Source organism: Podarcis vaucheri (assembly GCF_965113315.1).
Source record: "Podarcis vaucheri genome assembly, chromosome: 2".
In the NCBI taxonomy this organism is placed as follows: Eukaryota; Metazoa; Chordata; class Lepidosauria; order Squamata; family Lacertidae; genus Podarcis; species Podarcis vaucheri.
In genome coordinates this window covers 6188358-6202103 of record NC_138760.1, presented here as the reverse complement: position 1 = coordinate 6202103, position 13746 = coordinate 6188358, and the positions used below count along the sequence as shown (strand labels likewise).

At 43.4% G+C, this 13746-nt stretch overlaps 1 protein-coding gene across 2 annotated transcripts; it reads right to left on the bottom strand.

Moving 5' to 3' along the window:
• Nucleotides 1-292: 292 nt before the first annotated feature.
• Nucleotides 293-11100, bottom strand: KANSL2 (KAT8 regulatory NSL complex subunit 2). Of its 2 annotated transcripts, none has more exons than XM_082205870.1 (9): nt 10818-11100; nt 9241-9419; nt 8386-8500; nt 7397-7560; nt 5736-5902; nt 5335-5431; nt 4365-4516; nt 1843-2082; nt 293-979 (listed from the first exon to the last, which is right to left on the bottom strand). In XM_082205870.1, the coding sequence occupies exons 1-9, from the start codon at nt 11066-11068 to the stop codon at nt 881-883; spliced, it is 1464 nt and encodes a 487-aa protein (XP_082061996.1). In that variant the 5' UTR covers nt 11069-11100; the 3' UTR covers nt 293-880. The 2 variants fall into 2 exon arrangements, with proteins under 2 accessions (XP_082061996.1, XP_082061995.1); XM_082205869.1 differs by having other exon boundaries at nt 4263-4516; nt 10818-11099.
• Nucleotides 11101-13746: the final 2646 nt, after the last annotated feature.

The window sequence follows — 13746 nt, the reverse complement described above, 5'->3', positions numbered from 1 at the left end:
GGGGGACAGCTTTGGAAAGGGATTAGATAAATGCACAGAGAATAAAGCTATCAATGGCTGCTAATCATTATAGCTACATACTTACCTCCTATATCAGAGACTGTATGCCTCTGGATACCCGTTGCTGGGGATCATGCATAAGAGAGGGCTATTATCCCCGTCCTGATTCTAGGCTACTCATAGGCACTTGGTAAGCCACTGTGAAAACAGTATGTTGGACTGGGTAGGCCTTTGGTCTGATCTAGTACAGCTCTTCTTATGTACCAATCAAAGTCATAGTTGTAAAAGCAAGTTATAAACATTATCCAGTGTCTTTATTATACTACATGGGATATGTACACAAGTTAAAGCTACAGGTGGATATTTGATTACAGACTTAAATGCCAGAAAGAAAGAAAAAGAAGGAATAGCTGTGCAGCATTGACACCATCAAACATCACCAGGCAAGTGCACAGTTCAAAAACCTCTTTAGCATGGACAAGCCCACAACTTAAAACATATTCCCAATAATCCAGTTACAAAATGTTTTCCAAGCCATCCCTTTTTATTATGAACTTAGGACTACGAATATAAACTAGGTGTGGTTCCTCAGTGTTTGTATTCATTAAACATTGAGAGTCTCTCATGCCTTATTGGAATTTATAGCAGTACCAGAATTATTAAAAACCAACCAACCCTAAAAGGCTATCAACTGAACAATATCTGAAGGCCACTAGAAAAGCACCCAAAATCTGCCAGCCATGTGGCCTTCCAGAAAGAGATTTCACTAATCTAGAAATATTTAATATGGAGATGGAGGAACACACAGAACCAGGAGTCCAAGAGTAGCAGATGCTTCATCGTTTGGGGGGGGGGGGATTGCCATCTGTTTTGAGTTTTATCAGCTGATGGAAGCTGGTTCTGAATTCCCGTTGGTTGCAGGTTCTTCCTTTTTACCCTCCTCCAGTCCTGGCCCAGTTGTCACAAGATGCTGTATATTCTAGTAGAAACAGAGAGGGTAAAATTGACAATCGTATGCTATGCTTTTTTTTACAGAAACTGGACCTAGTGTGTTCCTATGCAAAGGATGCAATACAGCAACTCTAGAATCAGGTCATACCCAGGCCAGAGAAGGTGTTTTCTCCCCCTTTGTTTGATGTTACTCCCCAGTGAATTGGCTATTCCATTCAAACATTCAAAACAGCCAACAGACCATGGGAAAATTTTCCTCTAGGCACCTGCTTGAAACCAATGGCTACTGCAAACCATTAGCCTTCAATTCAAGGCCTGCAGAATAGATCGGTTTTGATTCCTGGTTGGTAAGACAATTACCATTTCAGAAGGCATGGGAGGAAAACAGTCTCGTCTTGAGAAAGCAGAAGTGAGGGAACAAATATGCGCACAACAAACAGTTATAAGCTGAACTCATGTGAATATATTTTTAAGCAGAAGCAAGATGAGAAAACATTAAAGAAATAGTAATAACCCAATCACAGTTCTGGAAACTCAAACAAACAGCATCAGCCACCTGCCAGCTCCTAACCCACTTCCCATCCCTGCATTAATGCGCCAGGCCAGCTGTGCAATGTTACACGGCTGGGGGACGGTCCTCTTCCCTCCTCCAACACATACAATGAGCAGATGGCTAATCCCCTTGACAAACAAGCACGGGTTGCCTTTTCCTTAGGAGCTAGCCTACGCACGTATTCAGGCTGACTTCAAGGAAATCTTTACAGAACAGGCAATCTCATTGGACTTTAGTGGAGGCAAGACCTTCGCCAGCAAACCTTAATGCACTCCTTAAAGGGATCTACTCACTCCCATCCAGAACCCCTGCAGGTTCTTCCAAGCCCAGGGCAGTACCTGTGAGGGTAGCTCTTGTAGCAACTCTGAAGCAGGAAATGCAGTTTGTCTGGGGAAAAACCCTCTGCCTGGCTGTGCTGCCTGGTTCAGAAGTCCTTGTTGAGCAAACTCTTCACTTGGTGGCACATTTGTGGGGGTTTCAGCAACACTTTTGTTTAACTGGTTCTCAAGAGAAGTAGAAGGATCAGAGAGCAGAGGAGAAGGGGGGCATTGCATGCCATCCCCAACAACATCCAAGTCCTGTCACAGAGAATACAAAACAGTTTTGAGATGTGGCTAAACAGGGTGTTTCCAGTCCCCCTCCCTTAACCCATTCCTAACAGTATTTCAGCTTCTTCTGAAGGGAAGCAGGAATCAAACAAAGTCAGCATGTGCTGAAAGTAAACATGAAAATCAGACTGACATCCTTATTTTATTAAAAGGCATACAGAGTCTGCTTTTTAGCTTAACAGTCACTTTTGTGGGCAGAGAAAGGAGATACTTACAATTCCAGAACAGGCACTTTGATAAAATGAGACAGATCCTAGCTGTCTCTTGATAAGGTTCTACCTCAAAACAGATTAGTTTCAGAACAAATATATGGGCACTTCTATCTAGGGAGATTTTTATTTTAATTGAAACAGCAAAATAATGGCATAAATGCCATCAGGGATGATACAAAGCTGCCTAGGGCTTTGCAGCTGGAATCCAGTGTAACCCAGAAAGAAGCCGGGATTAAGCCCTAACGTTCCTCTTGGAAAAGACATTAAAGGCCCACACAGAAGCTCATTAATACACTCTACTCCCCACAGAAAATGCCCCCATTTGCAACCACATGATAAGGCCACCATCCCAGTGCTTGCACTTCAGAACAAGTTATATATGAGAAACTAATCTGATCAGTGCTCACTGTACCCAATAGACCTTGCTGAACTATGTGGCAGACCTCCAACTCTCTCCCTACAGTGGGATGTATGCTGCACGAATGGGAAGAGGAGCCATACAGAAGAGTATGGCCCGATAGGACTCAATATCCCCCATTACACACATCTCCACAAATGTCCTAATGTTCAGCACAAGCTTGACACCCTCACTATTTTCAGAACCACTTTCAAAGCTGGCCCTAGAATGAAACTGCTAGCTGATTTTACACTATTATTTTTAGAAGACAGGCATTTCAGTCAGCATGCTGTGTCTACAATGTTTTGTTTTTTATAAAGTACATAGATTTAGCAAACACACAGGCCATCCTAGTAATCCAAGGATTATAACCCACACAAACCCTTATGGGATAGAGAAAAAGCTGCTTTAAAAAAAAAAAGCTTTTAAATACGGATTTTAAAGGTCTGATGTTTTCAAAGGGTTACAAAAGGTCCAATTAACCCTTTTTGTGTTCTAGTCTTTCCCAACAAGATGCCTTTATATGAATCGACAAAATTACTTCACTTAAAATTCAGTCATGGCAAGGAACATGACAACAGGCCATCAATTCACTGCCCTACACAAATACAAGTGCTTGCTCCAAATACACACTGAGGAACCCATAATTTTGTTCTTAATCTATTTATTTTAAAATATTTATGTGCTGCTTTTCTAGACAAAGCTGAAACTACATATTCCAAAACAGCACACCTCCAAGGAATGTACCACCTCTGCAAGCAGCTGGGAGACCACACATTCCAAGTGTCCCCCCCACCCACAAAAAACCACACGCATATACAAACTCAATGTATCAAAGAAAACTAGGTTTTCCACAGGTGTAAGTGCCTCTTATTTAACATGGAGGAAGAAGCATTTGATCATATTACCCCTCCATTCTCTACTTTAGCTCTCCCTTCGCTTTTTATAAAAAGAACTTTCAAGTATCTTCATTTTCTCACACCCACTAATCTCTTTACACCCCCCCTTTGTTCCTCCAGAAAGTCTTCTACTAATCCAAAATGACATTTTTCATGCCCCAACAGCCTCCTTTCTTGCTTCCTATGCCAGGAAGTCTCTCGGTAGCCCTCTAAATGTTTGATAAACACTCACCTCCTCACTTGCTCAATCAGCTCGATCTTGCACCTCTTGAGTTTTCACTCTGTTCCTTCAGTTGTTAGTTTAGTCTATTATTTAGACTGCAAACCTGAGAATAGGGTCTGCTTTATTTTAATGTACCAAATTTATTTAAGTCCTTTAGAAATATCGACAGGCACGGCATTAGCAACCTACTTTTTCAAGTGACACACTTTTTCCTGCACCCAAATGTCAGCCCTGTTCACCACGCCCATGGTGCCTGCTTCTCCCACATAATCCATGTTTTTGATGTATCAGAACTCTTCCCCCTTACTCATTTACATGTAGCTTCAACCCATGTCATTACTGAAGTACTCATACCCAGGTTAGAGGTAACTGTGCCTTCTGAAGTGCCATGGGCAGGTGCTGCATTACAATTCACTTACATCACTGAACTCCAGCGGCAAGCTCTCTGTGGGCCGGAGTTCAGCTGCGCTCAAGTACAGATCCATGGAAGCAGCTTCCAGCTCCTCGGGAACAGACAGTACCTGTTCAGGAACATACATCTGAGGTGGTAGCTGGAGATGGAGTGGGCAGCAGGGGTCTTCGGAGAGGCTTACAGGCACTGGCTTGCTGCAGGGTGCTTCTTCTGACCCTTGGCACAGCTTAAATAGAAGCTGATTGGTATCCTGGCAAATATCTAAAGACGCAGTCAAAGGAGACAAGCAAGATTTGCGAAAAGGCAAGGTCAGCCGTTCCAGGACATGAGAACTAAAAGGAAGTGTTAAAAGCAGACTTTTAGTAAGTCAGCAGGCCTGCCATTTTGTATGTTTCATTAAAAATAATGAATAATTTGCAGAAGAGTACATAAGATATATAGAATGGCAGGTGACAGCTCCCTATTTATTTCCATTTTCCTTGGAAATACTTCTGTTTAGAAGAAAACATCAAGGTGCACATCTGAACTCCATGTTCAAGGGGGAACTGCTGGACTTTAGCCTCAAAGTAAAAACCAGCTTTTAAACTCATGGGGCTTGAATTTTTAGTAGATAACTTTTCTTCTGCATATCACAACTAGTAGTCAGCTGTTAGCAAACCAAAAGCAGCTGAATAATTAATGCAGGAGTAGACCACTAGGATAATATAACACAAAGTCAGCAGCAAATTATGTCTAAATTCAGAATATAAGATTTAAGGATCATCATGGAATTGGAACTACTCAAGTATCCACACATGTGATTCTGAAGGGATCAGTCTCATTTCAGACAGTGGCCTTATTGTAGTTTGAGGTTTGCTTGTTGCCTCCAACTGAATTGGCTGTTCTAGTCTAAAGCAATTGAACAGCCAACAGACCATAGGAAGACATTTCTTTGGGCGCCTGTTTGAAACCAGTGGCTACAGCAAGCCAGCAGCCTTGATTCAGGGCCAAAACAAAAAACAATGAAAAACAAAAACAATTCAATTATTCTCTTACTTCCAGAAGTACTAATACAGACAACTGACAGGTTAAAAGGATACGAGTAAGGCAGTGCCTTGTCATTGGAAGAGACTGGTTGGAACATCGAACATCATCCACAAAGGCCAAACACCTCTGGCTAGAACGGGTGGTGTGTGCCTGCAGAGCACAAGATAATTTTGCAGGCTGTTGGTGGAAAAGCTGCTCTTACAGGAATACATTCTTCCATTCAGAAATCAAAAAACACACAATAGAGAATCACCTCAACATCTCTTTCCACATGTATTCGTAATAATGTAAGAGGCTGAGCCGATACAATAATTCTGTGCCCTGTTCAAAACAAATAGTGTCATATCTGAAAATCTTCCAGCATTTCAGAGCCAATTTATACCCCTGCCTTACTTTCAGAGGAAAATCACAAAACCCACTATTTCTAGCTCCACTGTGCCTAGTACTCAAGTACCTGCTGGGCAGCACCCTCAGTGACCAGCATTCTGCGTTCCTTCAACTGCCGGTGTAGAAGAGCTTCCACACCATAACGCTGCCGATATCGCCTCAAGTATTTCAGCCGTTTCAGGTTTTCACGTTCTTTAGCCAGAAGTCCCTCTGGGCCTGTCAGGAGGCTGCTACCTGGAAGACACCAAGGAAGCATCCTCAAGGCAGACTCAAAGCACTACTCTGATTCTTGTAAATCCCAACAGACTAAGCACCTGCTAGTTTGGTGAACCTCTTTTGAGAAGATTATTTTTCACTTGAGCTCAACAGTTCCTTCTTGTTTATAAACCCACATTATAATACATTCAATACAAAATGCACACAAAAACAAATCTGTACTAAACCCTCTATGCTGTAAAAATGGATAATCAATGTCTTTCTATGAAAACCAATAACATTTCACACAATTTTGAAAAAAATGTCTAGGAATAGCACCAAGCCACAAGATTATACTCTACAGGACCCTTTCTATATTTCTCTGCTTGCAGATTGTCCCATGGAATGCTTTAAAGGTAAAGGGACCCCACACCATTAGGTCCAGACAAAACCGACTCTGGCACTGCGGCGCTCATCTCGCTTTATTAGCTGAGGGAGCCGGCGTACAGCTTCCGGGTCATGTGGCCAGCATGACTAAGTCGCTTCTGGCAAACCAGAGCAGCGCACGGAAACGCTGTTTACCTTCCCGCCAGAAGTATTTATCTACTTGCACTTTGACGTACTTTCGAACTGCTAGGTTGGCAGGAGCAGGGACCAAGCAACGGGAGCTCACCCCTTCACAGGGATTCAAACCGCCAACCTTCTGATCAGCAAGTCCTAGGCTCTGTGGTTTAATCCACAGCGCTACCTGCGTCCCTTATGGAATGCTTTAGGCCACCTTTAAAGAGCAACTGTTTCAAGACAGCTAACTTGTAAAATCTTGTAAAAGAACCTGTGGGATTGATTATTGGTAGGTGAGGAAATCAAGTTTTGAAACTGCATAGGGAAAGTTACCCAACTGGTGTTATAGGGTAGTCAACTGTAGGTGTATTTAACCAGAGAAAATACTCTTCACCATTTAAACTTCAAGGAATTGTATACTATTTGTTAGTAACTGTAGGAGTCTGCATCTCCCTTGATGCTTACATCAGGTTTCCAAAGTCATGTGTGGAACAAGTCCCACACTTGTGGCCCTGCGCTGCCAGAAGCCTGTGCAAGAACTTTCACTAGTGCAATGGAGCCTTTCCCCCCTTCCCCTAATTGCCTCTGGAGGTTGGGAGAACCCCTGGAAGAGAAGGGGAGGCAGGTCGTTTCATCAGGCAAGCAGAAATGTTTGTGCTGACACAGCAACCTGCTAAGTACTACATTGAATTCCTTCCTATGCATTCTCCTACCATTAGGGCCAAATGATGCTCAATACTCCTAGCTAGGATTTGGAAACTTCCTAGCTCATTGGAAGATGACTTTTGAAAACAATTTCAGCAGATATAACAAGAAAGTAATGAAAGATCTACAGAAATACTTGTCAAACATTAAGCATTCTAGCTCTTGGTAAACTGCTTTCAGATTGTCCTAATGAATTTTAGAACAGCTTTAGCAAAGCTTCTGAGCTGCAATCCAGTAATGCTTATTTACAGGACAATGGCTGTTTACCTATGGCCTCATGTTCCACCTTGCGGCTGTGTAAGTACCGCCGTTTTTTCTCTTTCAGGAGATGTTGAAGTCGTTTGAACTGATCAATATATAGAGACTGCAGCCGGATGAGTTTTTCTCGCATGATCAGTGCCACTTCCTCAGCGGTGTACACACCAGCATGTCTGCAGAAACAGGATCCAATTTAAGAAGGAAGCAACCCAAGTCACATTTTCTCAAGTCATTAAAAAAGGAAGAGCCAGCTAAAGTAGTGTCAAGTAGCAAAAGGAAGCCATTTAACAGCAAAGCACTGAATCAGGTAGACCTGTGACCTTCAACAGGAATACTTAAGAGCAGGATTTTTGTTAACCTTTTAAGAGAGGATGCTAACTTGACAAACTCAACACAAATACCTGGAACGGATACAATGGAGATGGCTTGGTTCTAAAGTTAAAACCACTTTTAAGTCATTTTAAGGCTTCATTTGAGCTGCTGTTTGTGATCACTATTAGAGAGATTAGGGGATAACATTTCTTTCATAACTGTAACCTGGCCAACGCCTTTAGGATACAACAAACAACTGCTGTACATTCTGAGGGCTAGCACATGGAAAAGGGTGCTTTCACACATATATGAATGAATTTATGTGGTGATGCTGGTTTTATATTTTAGTTACAATTTTCTCAACCTTGAGAAAACTTTTAAATGCAGCCTAAATTTATTTTTTAATGAAAGGAATTCCCAAAGTCTATTTTTGGACTTCTCAAAAAACAGAACTGACAACTAAGATTGCATTTTGATAGAATGGCTATACTGTATCTGCTCCAGAAGTGAAAGGATTAAAATGTCCACCTGTCCTCTAATCATTCTCTTACATGGTACGTCACCCAAAGGCCACCACATTTTTCCTGAAGGTGACTTATATTGGAATGAAGTTCTCAGCATCTGTTGACAGGAATTCTTAATTCTGATGCGTCATACAACAGCAATTCACCATTCATACGACTCACTTAAGGGGGTCCTCCTGGTCACTGTCAATGCTATCTGCTTCACTGTCAGGATCTCCTCTCCATGTCTGATCTACAGTAAGAGGTTCTTGCTCTCCATCACTCCAGCTGTCCTCGTCTGAAGGAAGAATAACCCAATTGTTATTTGGAGAAAAGTTTTTTTAAGGATCTAATTCATGTGGTGAACCCTGGAGCATATGATGTGGATGCGTCTTGCATTTAGAAGGGAGGGGAAGAGAGAAGGAAGGCCAAAAGGTGGGGGAGAAAAGGGATGGTCCCACCTACTAATTCTGGTTTCCATTGTCCAGCAGTTCTACATAATCTTCAGAGACCTAGCCTTGATCACAGAAACAAACTGCACACTACTATAACCAGATTGGGCACTATGCTGCAAGCCAGCCATATAAACATTCTTCCCCTTTCCCAGTACTTTAGGCTGCTCATCCTATGCCAAAGAACCAAGAGATTTGGGTTTTTGTTAAATCAAAAATTAGTATTCATGGCTACATATATAAGGTAGAGCATAATGATAAATCAGAAAACAAAGAAAATTGGAAGTTTACCAACTTTATGATTCTGCAAATCTTTTCCCTTCCACAGTTCATAAGTTGCCCATCCTGACATTTTGGCCAGCAGGTTATAAAAAGAAGCATTCGGAAGGGCATGTAACAAAAAACAGCATATATAAAACAACACTGAGTGAAAAATCTAACACCCACTGCTTCCATCTTCTCTCCTGGGTGGCTTTTACTTTTCAATGATAATTACATATACTTTTAAATTAGGATGTAACATACCCTAGCCTTCACACTCTATTTTAATGACCAGATCAATGCTGTCACCACCTATTCCACTTACCCAGTATTCTGCTAGCCTCGCTGCGGCTACTCTCTGAAGTCTGGGAGCCCAGCTCTGTCTTGGCATAGGAGCTCAGCTGACAGAGAAGGGACTCCCGCACAGGACTAGGGTTGGACTTCTTCATCTGAGCCTGCAGTGCCAGGGCATTTCTACGAGCATGTTCAGCACAAAACGATACCCTAGATGGGGAGACAAAAGAGAAACCAACCTTTCGTGGCTCCCAAATACAAGCATTTTCTAAAGTAGTACTGTTAATAAAACAATAAGCAGTATGTTTTCATTTTGTTTATAGTGTAGAAATTAACACAAAACCAGTTGATGGCAGCCTAGATTCTGAAACTGAGCAAATCATTTACAACAGTTGCAACCATTGCTGGACCAGAATAGCTTGTAACTGCATTACTTCTAGGCAGTGTATGTGGGGCTCTCTTTGCAGTTGACTCTCAAAAACTGTAAATTATGCAGAATGCTGCAGCAGGACTACTAACAGAAGTGAGAGCCTACCACAATTTTATTAAAGATCTGCACCAGCTACAGATTTTTTTTACTGGGCCAAGTTCAAGGCTTTACTATTAGTATATAAAGCCCTTAACTGATTAGGACTACTTTACTTGAAGGATTTCCAATGCCCATATGTGCCCACTTGACCTACTTGACAATTTTGATCTGTGGAACTTGCACTTCTACAAGTGCCATGTAATGTTCGTTCTGAGTCTACTAGGAGTCAGTGTAACAGTGTAGTAGCTTTGGAATTCCCTGTGTATTAACATTAGGAAAGCACTCTTGCTATGCTATTTGATGCCAGTTTAAAACTTTTTGATTTCAGCAAGCCTAACCACTGAGCCTAGGGCTTGCTGATCCAAAGGTTGGCAGTTCGAATGACAGGGTGAGCTCCCGTTGTTCGGTCCCTGCTCCTGCCACCGTAGCAGTTCAAAAGCAGGTCAAAGTTCAAGTAGAGAAACAGGTATCACTCCGGTGGGAAGGTAAATGGCGTTTCCATGCACTGCTCTGGTTTCGCCAGAAGTGGCTTAGTCATGCTGGCCACATGACCCAGAAAAACTGTCTGCGGACAAAAACTGTCTGTGGACACTCAGCCAGTAAAGTGAGATGAGCACCGCAACCCCAGAGTCGTTTGTGACTGGACTTAACTGTCAGGGGTCCTTTACCTTTTTTTTTACCCAGATATGTAATTTAGTTACCTATATTTGTGTTTTTAATATCTGTTGATCTAGTATTATTGATAAGCGTACTTTTTAAGGTTTTACATAAAGCACTTAGAGGGAGATTTTTATTAAGCAGTTTATAATTTTTTCTAATAAAATAAACACGCCATGGCAGTTTGTTTTTGCTATGCATACAAGGTAAGCAGCCACTTCAGAAATTGATCTGGATATGCCACCTAACAAAGGCATGTCCAAAGCAAGGACTCATGCAGTAACACAACAGGCACCCTCATTTGGGGAGGAATACTTGGTACATCTCACAACTTGCGCAGGTTTAAGTTATGTGATTTCAACTGTACATGGATGAAGCCTGGCCAGCTCTCCACAGATAATCTGAACATACGTAACACATACCCATCCTTTTTCTCAGGTTTGGGAGCTGCGCTTGGACACCTCTTCCCATTCTTAGTGGAAATGTAGCTGCACTGCTTGAAAGGCGCATTCCTGTCTTCAAGAATGTGCTTTATGCAGAACTCGTGTCCTTCCAAACGAGGCTGGGAGCATGGCCGGTGAGCAAAGGCACATGACAAGGCCTCTTGGGGCCTTGGCACAGGGGTGAGTCGTCCCCGACTTGAAGGCAACACGTGGATGCGAATTCTGTTCATGCCAGCGTCTGCAAGGAGCGTGTTATTAATCTCTGCAGCACCACTGACACAGAGGGTGTCAATACATAACCATAAGAACGCGGGGGGGGGGGGAACCTGTTAAATCTATCAGTTTCCAGGTACAAGATTTCAACCCTGGCCTTCCTCAGCTTTATCGAATTACGAAGAAAAAAAATATCCAAACCCCATCCAAGCTGATCCAAGTTTTGGGAGAGGAAAGCAACGTAATGGGGTCTCGCCCCCCAGCCCTCCCCCTCCCATTATGGCCCTTTCCCTTCTTTTTAGTTATTAGGCCAGACTTCTTGATTACCCGTTTCTTGCCTTTTGGTTAAATTAAAATATATATAGCAGGTAGTGGAGTGTGATGGCGGGGGGGTGGGGTGGAGAGAGAGACAGCCGTTTTAGAAAATAGAAATGGGGAAATAAAAGAATTATTATTTATTCTGGTAAGGCGCGCGCACACACACACTTGCTTAGCTCCCCTGTGGGAAGAGCTGCCCACCTCCCGCCAGGGGCTTCGCCCGACCTCCCACCCGCGGTCGCAGCCGCCCTCAGCTGCTGCCGGGAATCCCTGCCCTTCGGCTCCAAACCACCGGAGCCCCACGGCACACGCCTGGCCAACAAAACGCCCTTCCTATGTGGAGCAGTTTGCCCACAAGAAGCGGGAGGAAAGGGAATAAAAACGAGACATAAAAAACAACGCCTCACCTTGGTCATTGCCGCCGCCGCCATCTTAACTTCGCCTCGCGCTTCAACAACTCCTCCCGCTCGCCATCGTAAGCCAACCCGAACGGGAGGCGGAGAGCGGGGACAGGATTGGTCGAAAGGTGCGTCGCTCGAGTGAAAAAGCCCGCCTCTCTCCCTCTCCTCTCCCCTCCACGCCCAACGGCGCGCAGCCGGTGGGAGGGACCCCACAAATTTATTGGCTGTAGCTGCTGCCGTTCACGGGCGTGAGCATTCCACCACGTAAGGGGTGAATGCCTGACGTAAGATGCTGAATGCCTGACGTCGCGCAGCGTTCAGGCTGGGGAGGAGCGGACCCAACATGGCGCCCTCAGACACAACCCCCATCAGTCGCAGCCAGCCTGGCCAAGGGATGCTTTTGTTGCATATTTATCCCACGTTTAGTCTAAGGAATGGGCATGTGGGATGAGTTTTAATGGGCAGGAGAGGATATAAAGGTAAAGGGACCCCTGACCGTTAGGTCCAGTCATGACCGACTCTGGGATTGTGGCGCTCATCTCGCTTTACTGGCCAAGGGAGCCGGCGTTTGTCCGCAGACAGTTTTTCCAGGTCATGTGGCCAGCATGACTAAGCTGCTCCTGGCAAAACCAGAGCAGCGCACGGAAACACATTTACCTTCCCGCCGGAGTGGTACCTATTTATCTACTTGCACTTTGACGTGCTTTTGAACTGCTAGGTTGGCAGGAGCAGGGACCAAGCAACAGGAGCTCACCCCGTCGCGGGGATTCGAACCACCAACCTTCTGATCGACAAGTCCTAGGCTCTGTGGTTTAAACCACAGCGCCACCCGCGTCCCTAGGAGAGGATATACTGATTGCAATTTATCCCTCCAGGTGCCCACGCTGCGTGAGTTGAAGTGTTTTTCAAAACTCCATCCTTGGTGGCAAAAGTCAAAGCCTAGTGATGACTTGTTTCTTATCCCGGTTAATAAAGAATCAGGCAACTATTTGAGAAGTTTAAAAAGATTTACCTACTTTATAATCATTAATTCACAGTAGCAGTAAAATCTATCCAGACAAAATACTTATATTATATGAAAGAGGATATTGATGCTATAAATATGAAATTGGGAACTGCTAAATATGTGTTATGATGAAAATTCAGATTGGAAGGTGTCAAGGAAGTCTTTTAGCAATGTAAACATACCAGGGAATAAGAAGGGGGGGAAATCTTTTATTTTTTGTGTTTTTATTGTTGTTAAGTTTTTATGTTGTGTTAAATGTAATGTCTTTATTTTCTGTGTGCTGTAAGAGAAAGCCAAAAACATTTTTTGGGAAAAAAATAAATATATTTGCATTACAACCAGCTTCAGGCATGTTATACTAAAGCTGGAGCAAGCAGAGGGATACCTGCATCCAGCCGGGTCAAAGGAAGTGAGGAACAGGAAAGACTATTGCTCTTTCTTCTCCAGGTGAAGAGGGGAAATGACATCACAGTCTCCTCTCTACCAATTGTATTTCAATGGTCTGAGCAGTGGCCTATCAGCAATCCAGCTCTGTGGAATTAGCCCCTCCTCAAGCTAACTAGCTAGAATATGCATTTGTTAGGTTTGGGTGCTAATCTCCCACAGGTCTTACATGGTTCTCCACATGCTGGGACTTAAGAGAACACCTGCATTAGCTACCTCTGTATTATGGGACTAAAGCCCATTTTCACCAGATATGTGGAATATGACCCTCAAGTGGCAGGTCTGTGGGCGAAACTTTGAATTTATCACAAAACAAAACAAAAACCTCAACAACTTTGGTCTGTCCCAGGCGCTAGCAGGGGCTGCTACATTGCTGGGTATTGGTGCAAAGTTCCATTATCATCATGGGCATAGCCATAAAATGAAAAAGTATAGGACATGGTTTATATGTGCTTTCCCCCTATACCACCCATAACCCCCTTCACTGGCAGAACAGCTCCACTGGCATATTGGGAGACTTCTGCCA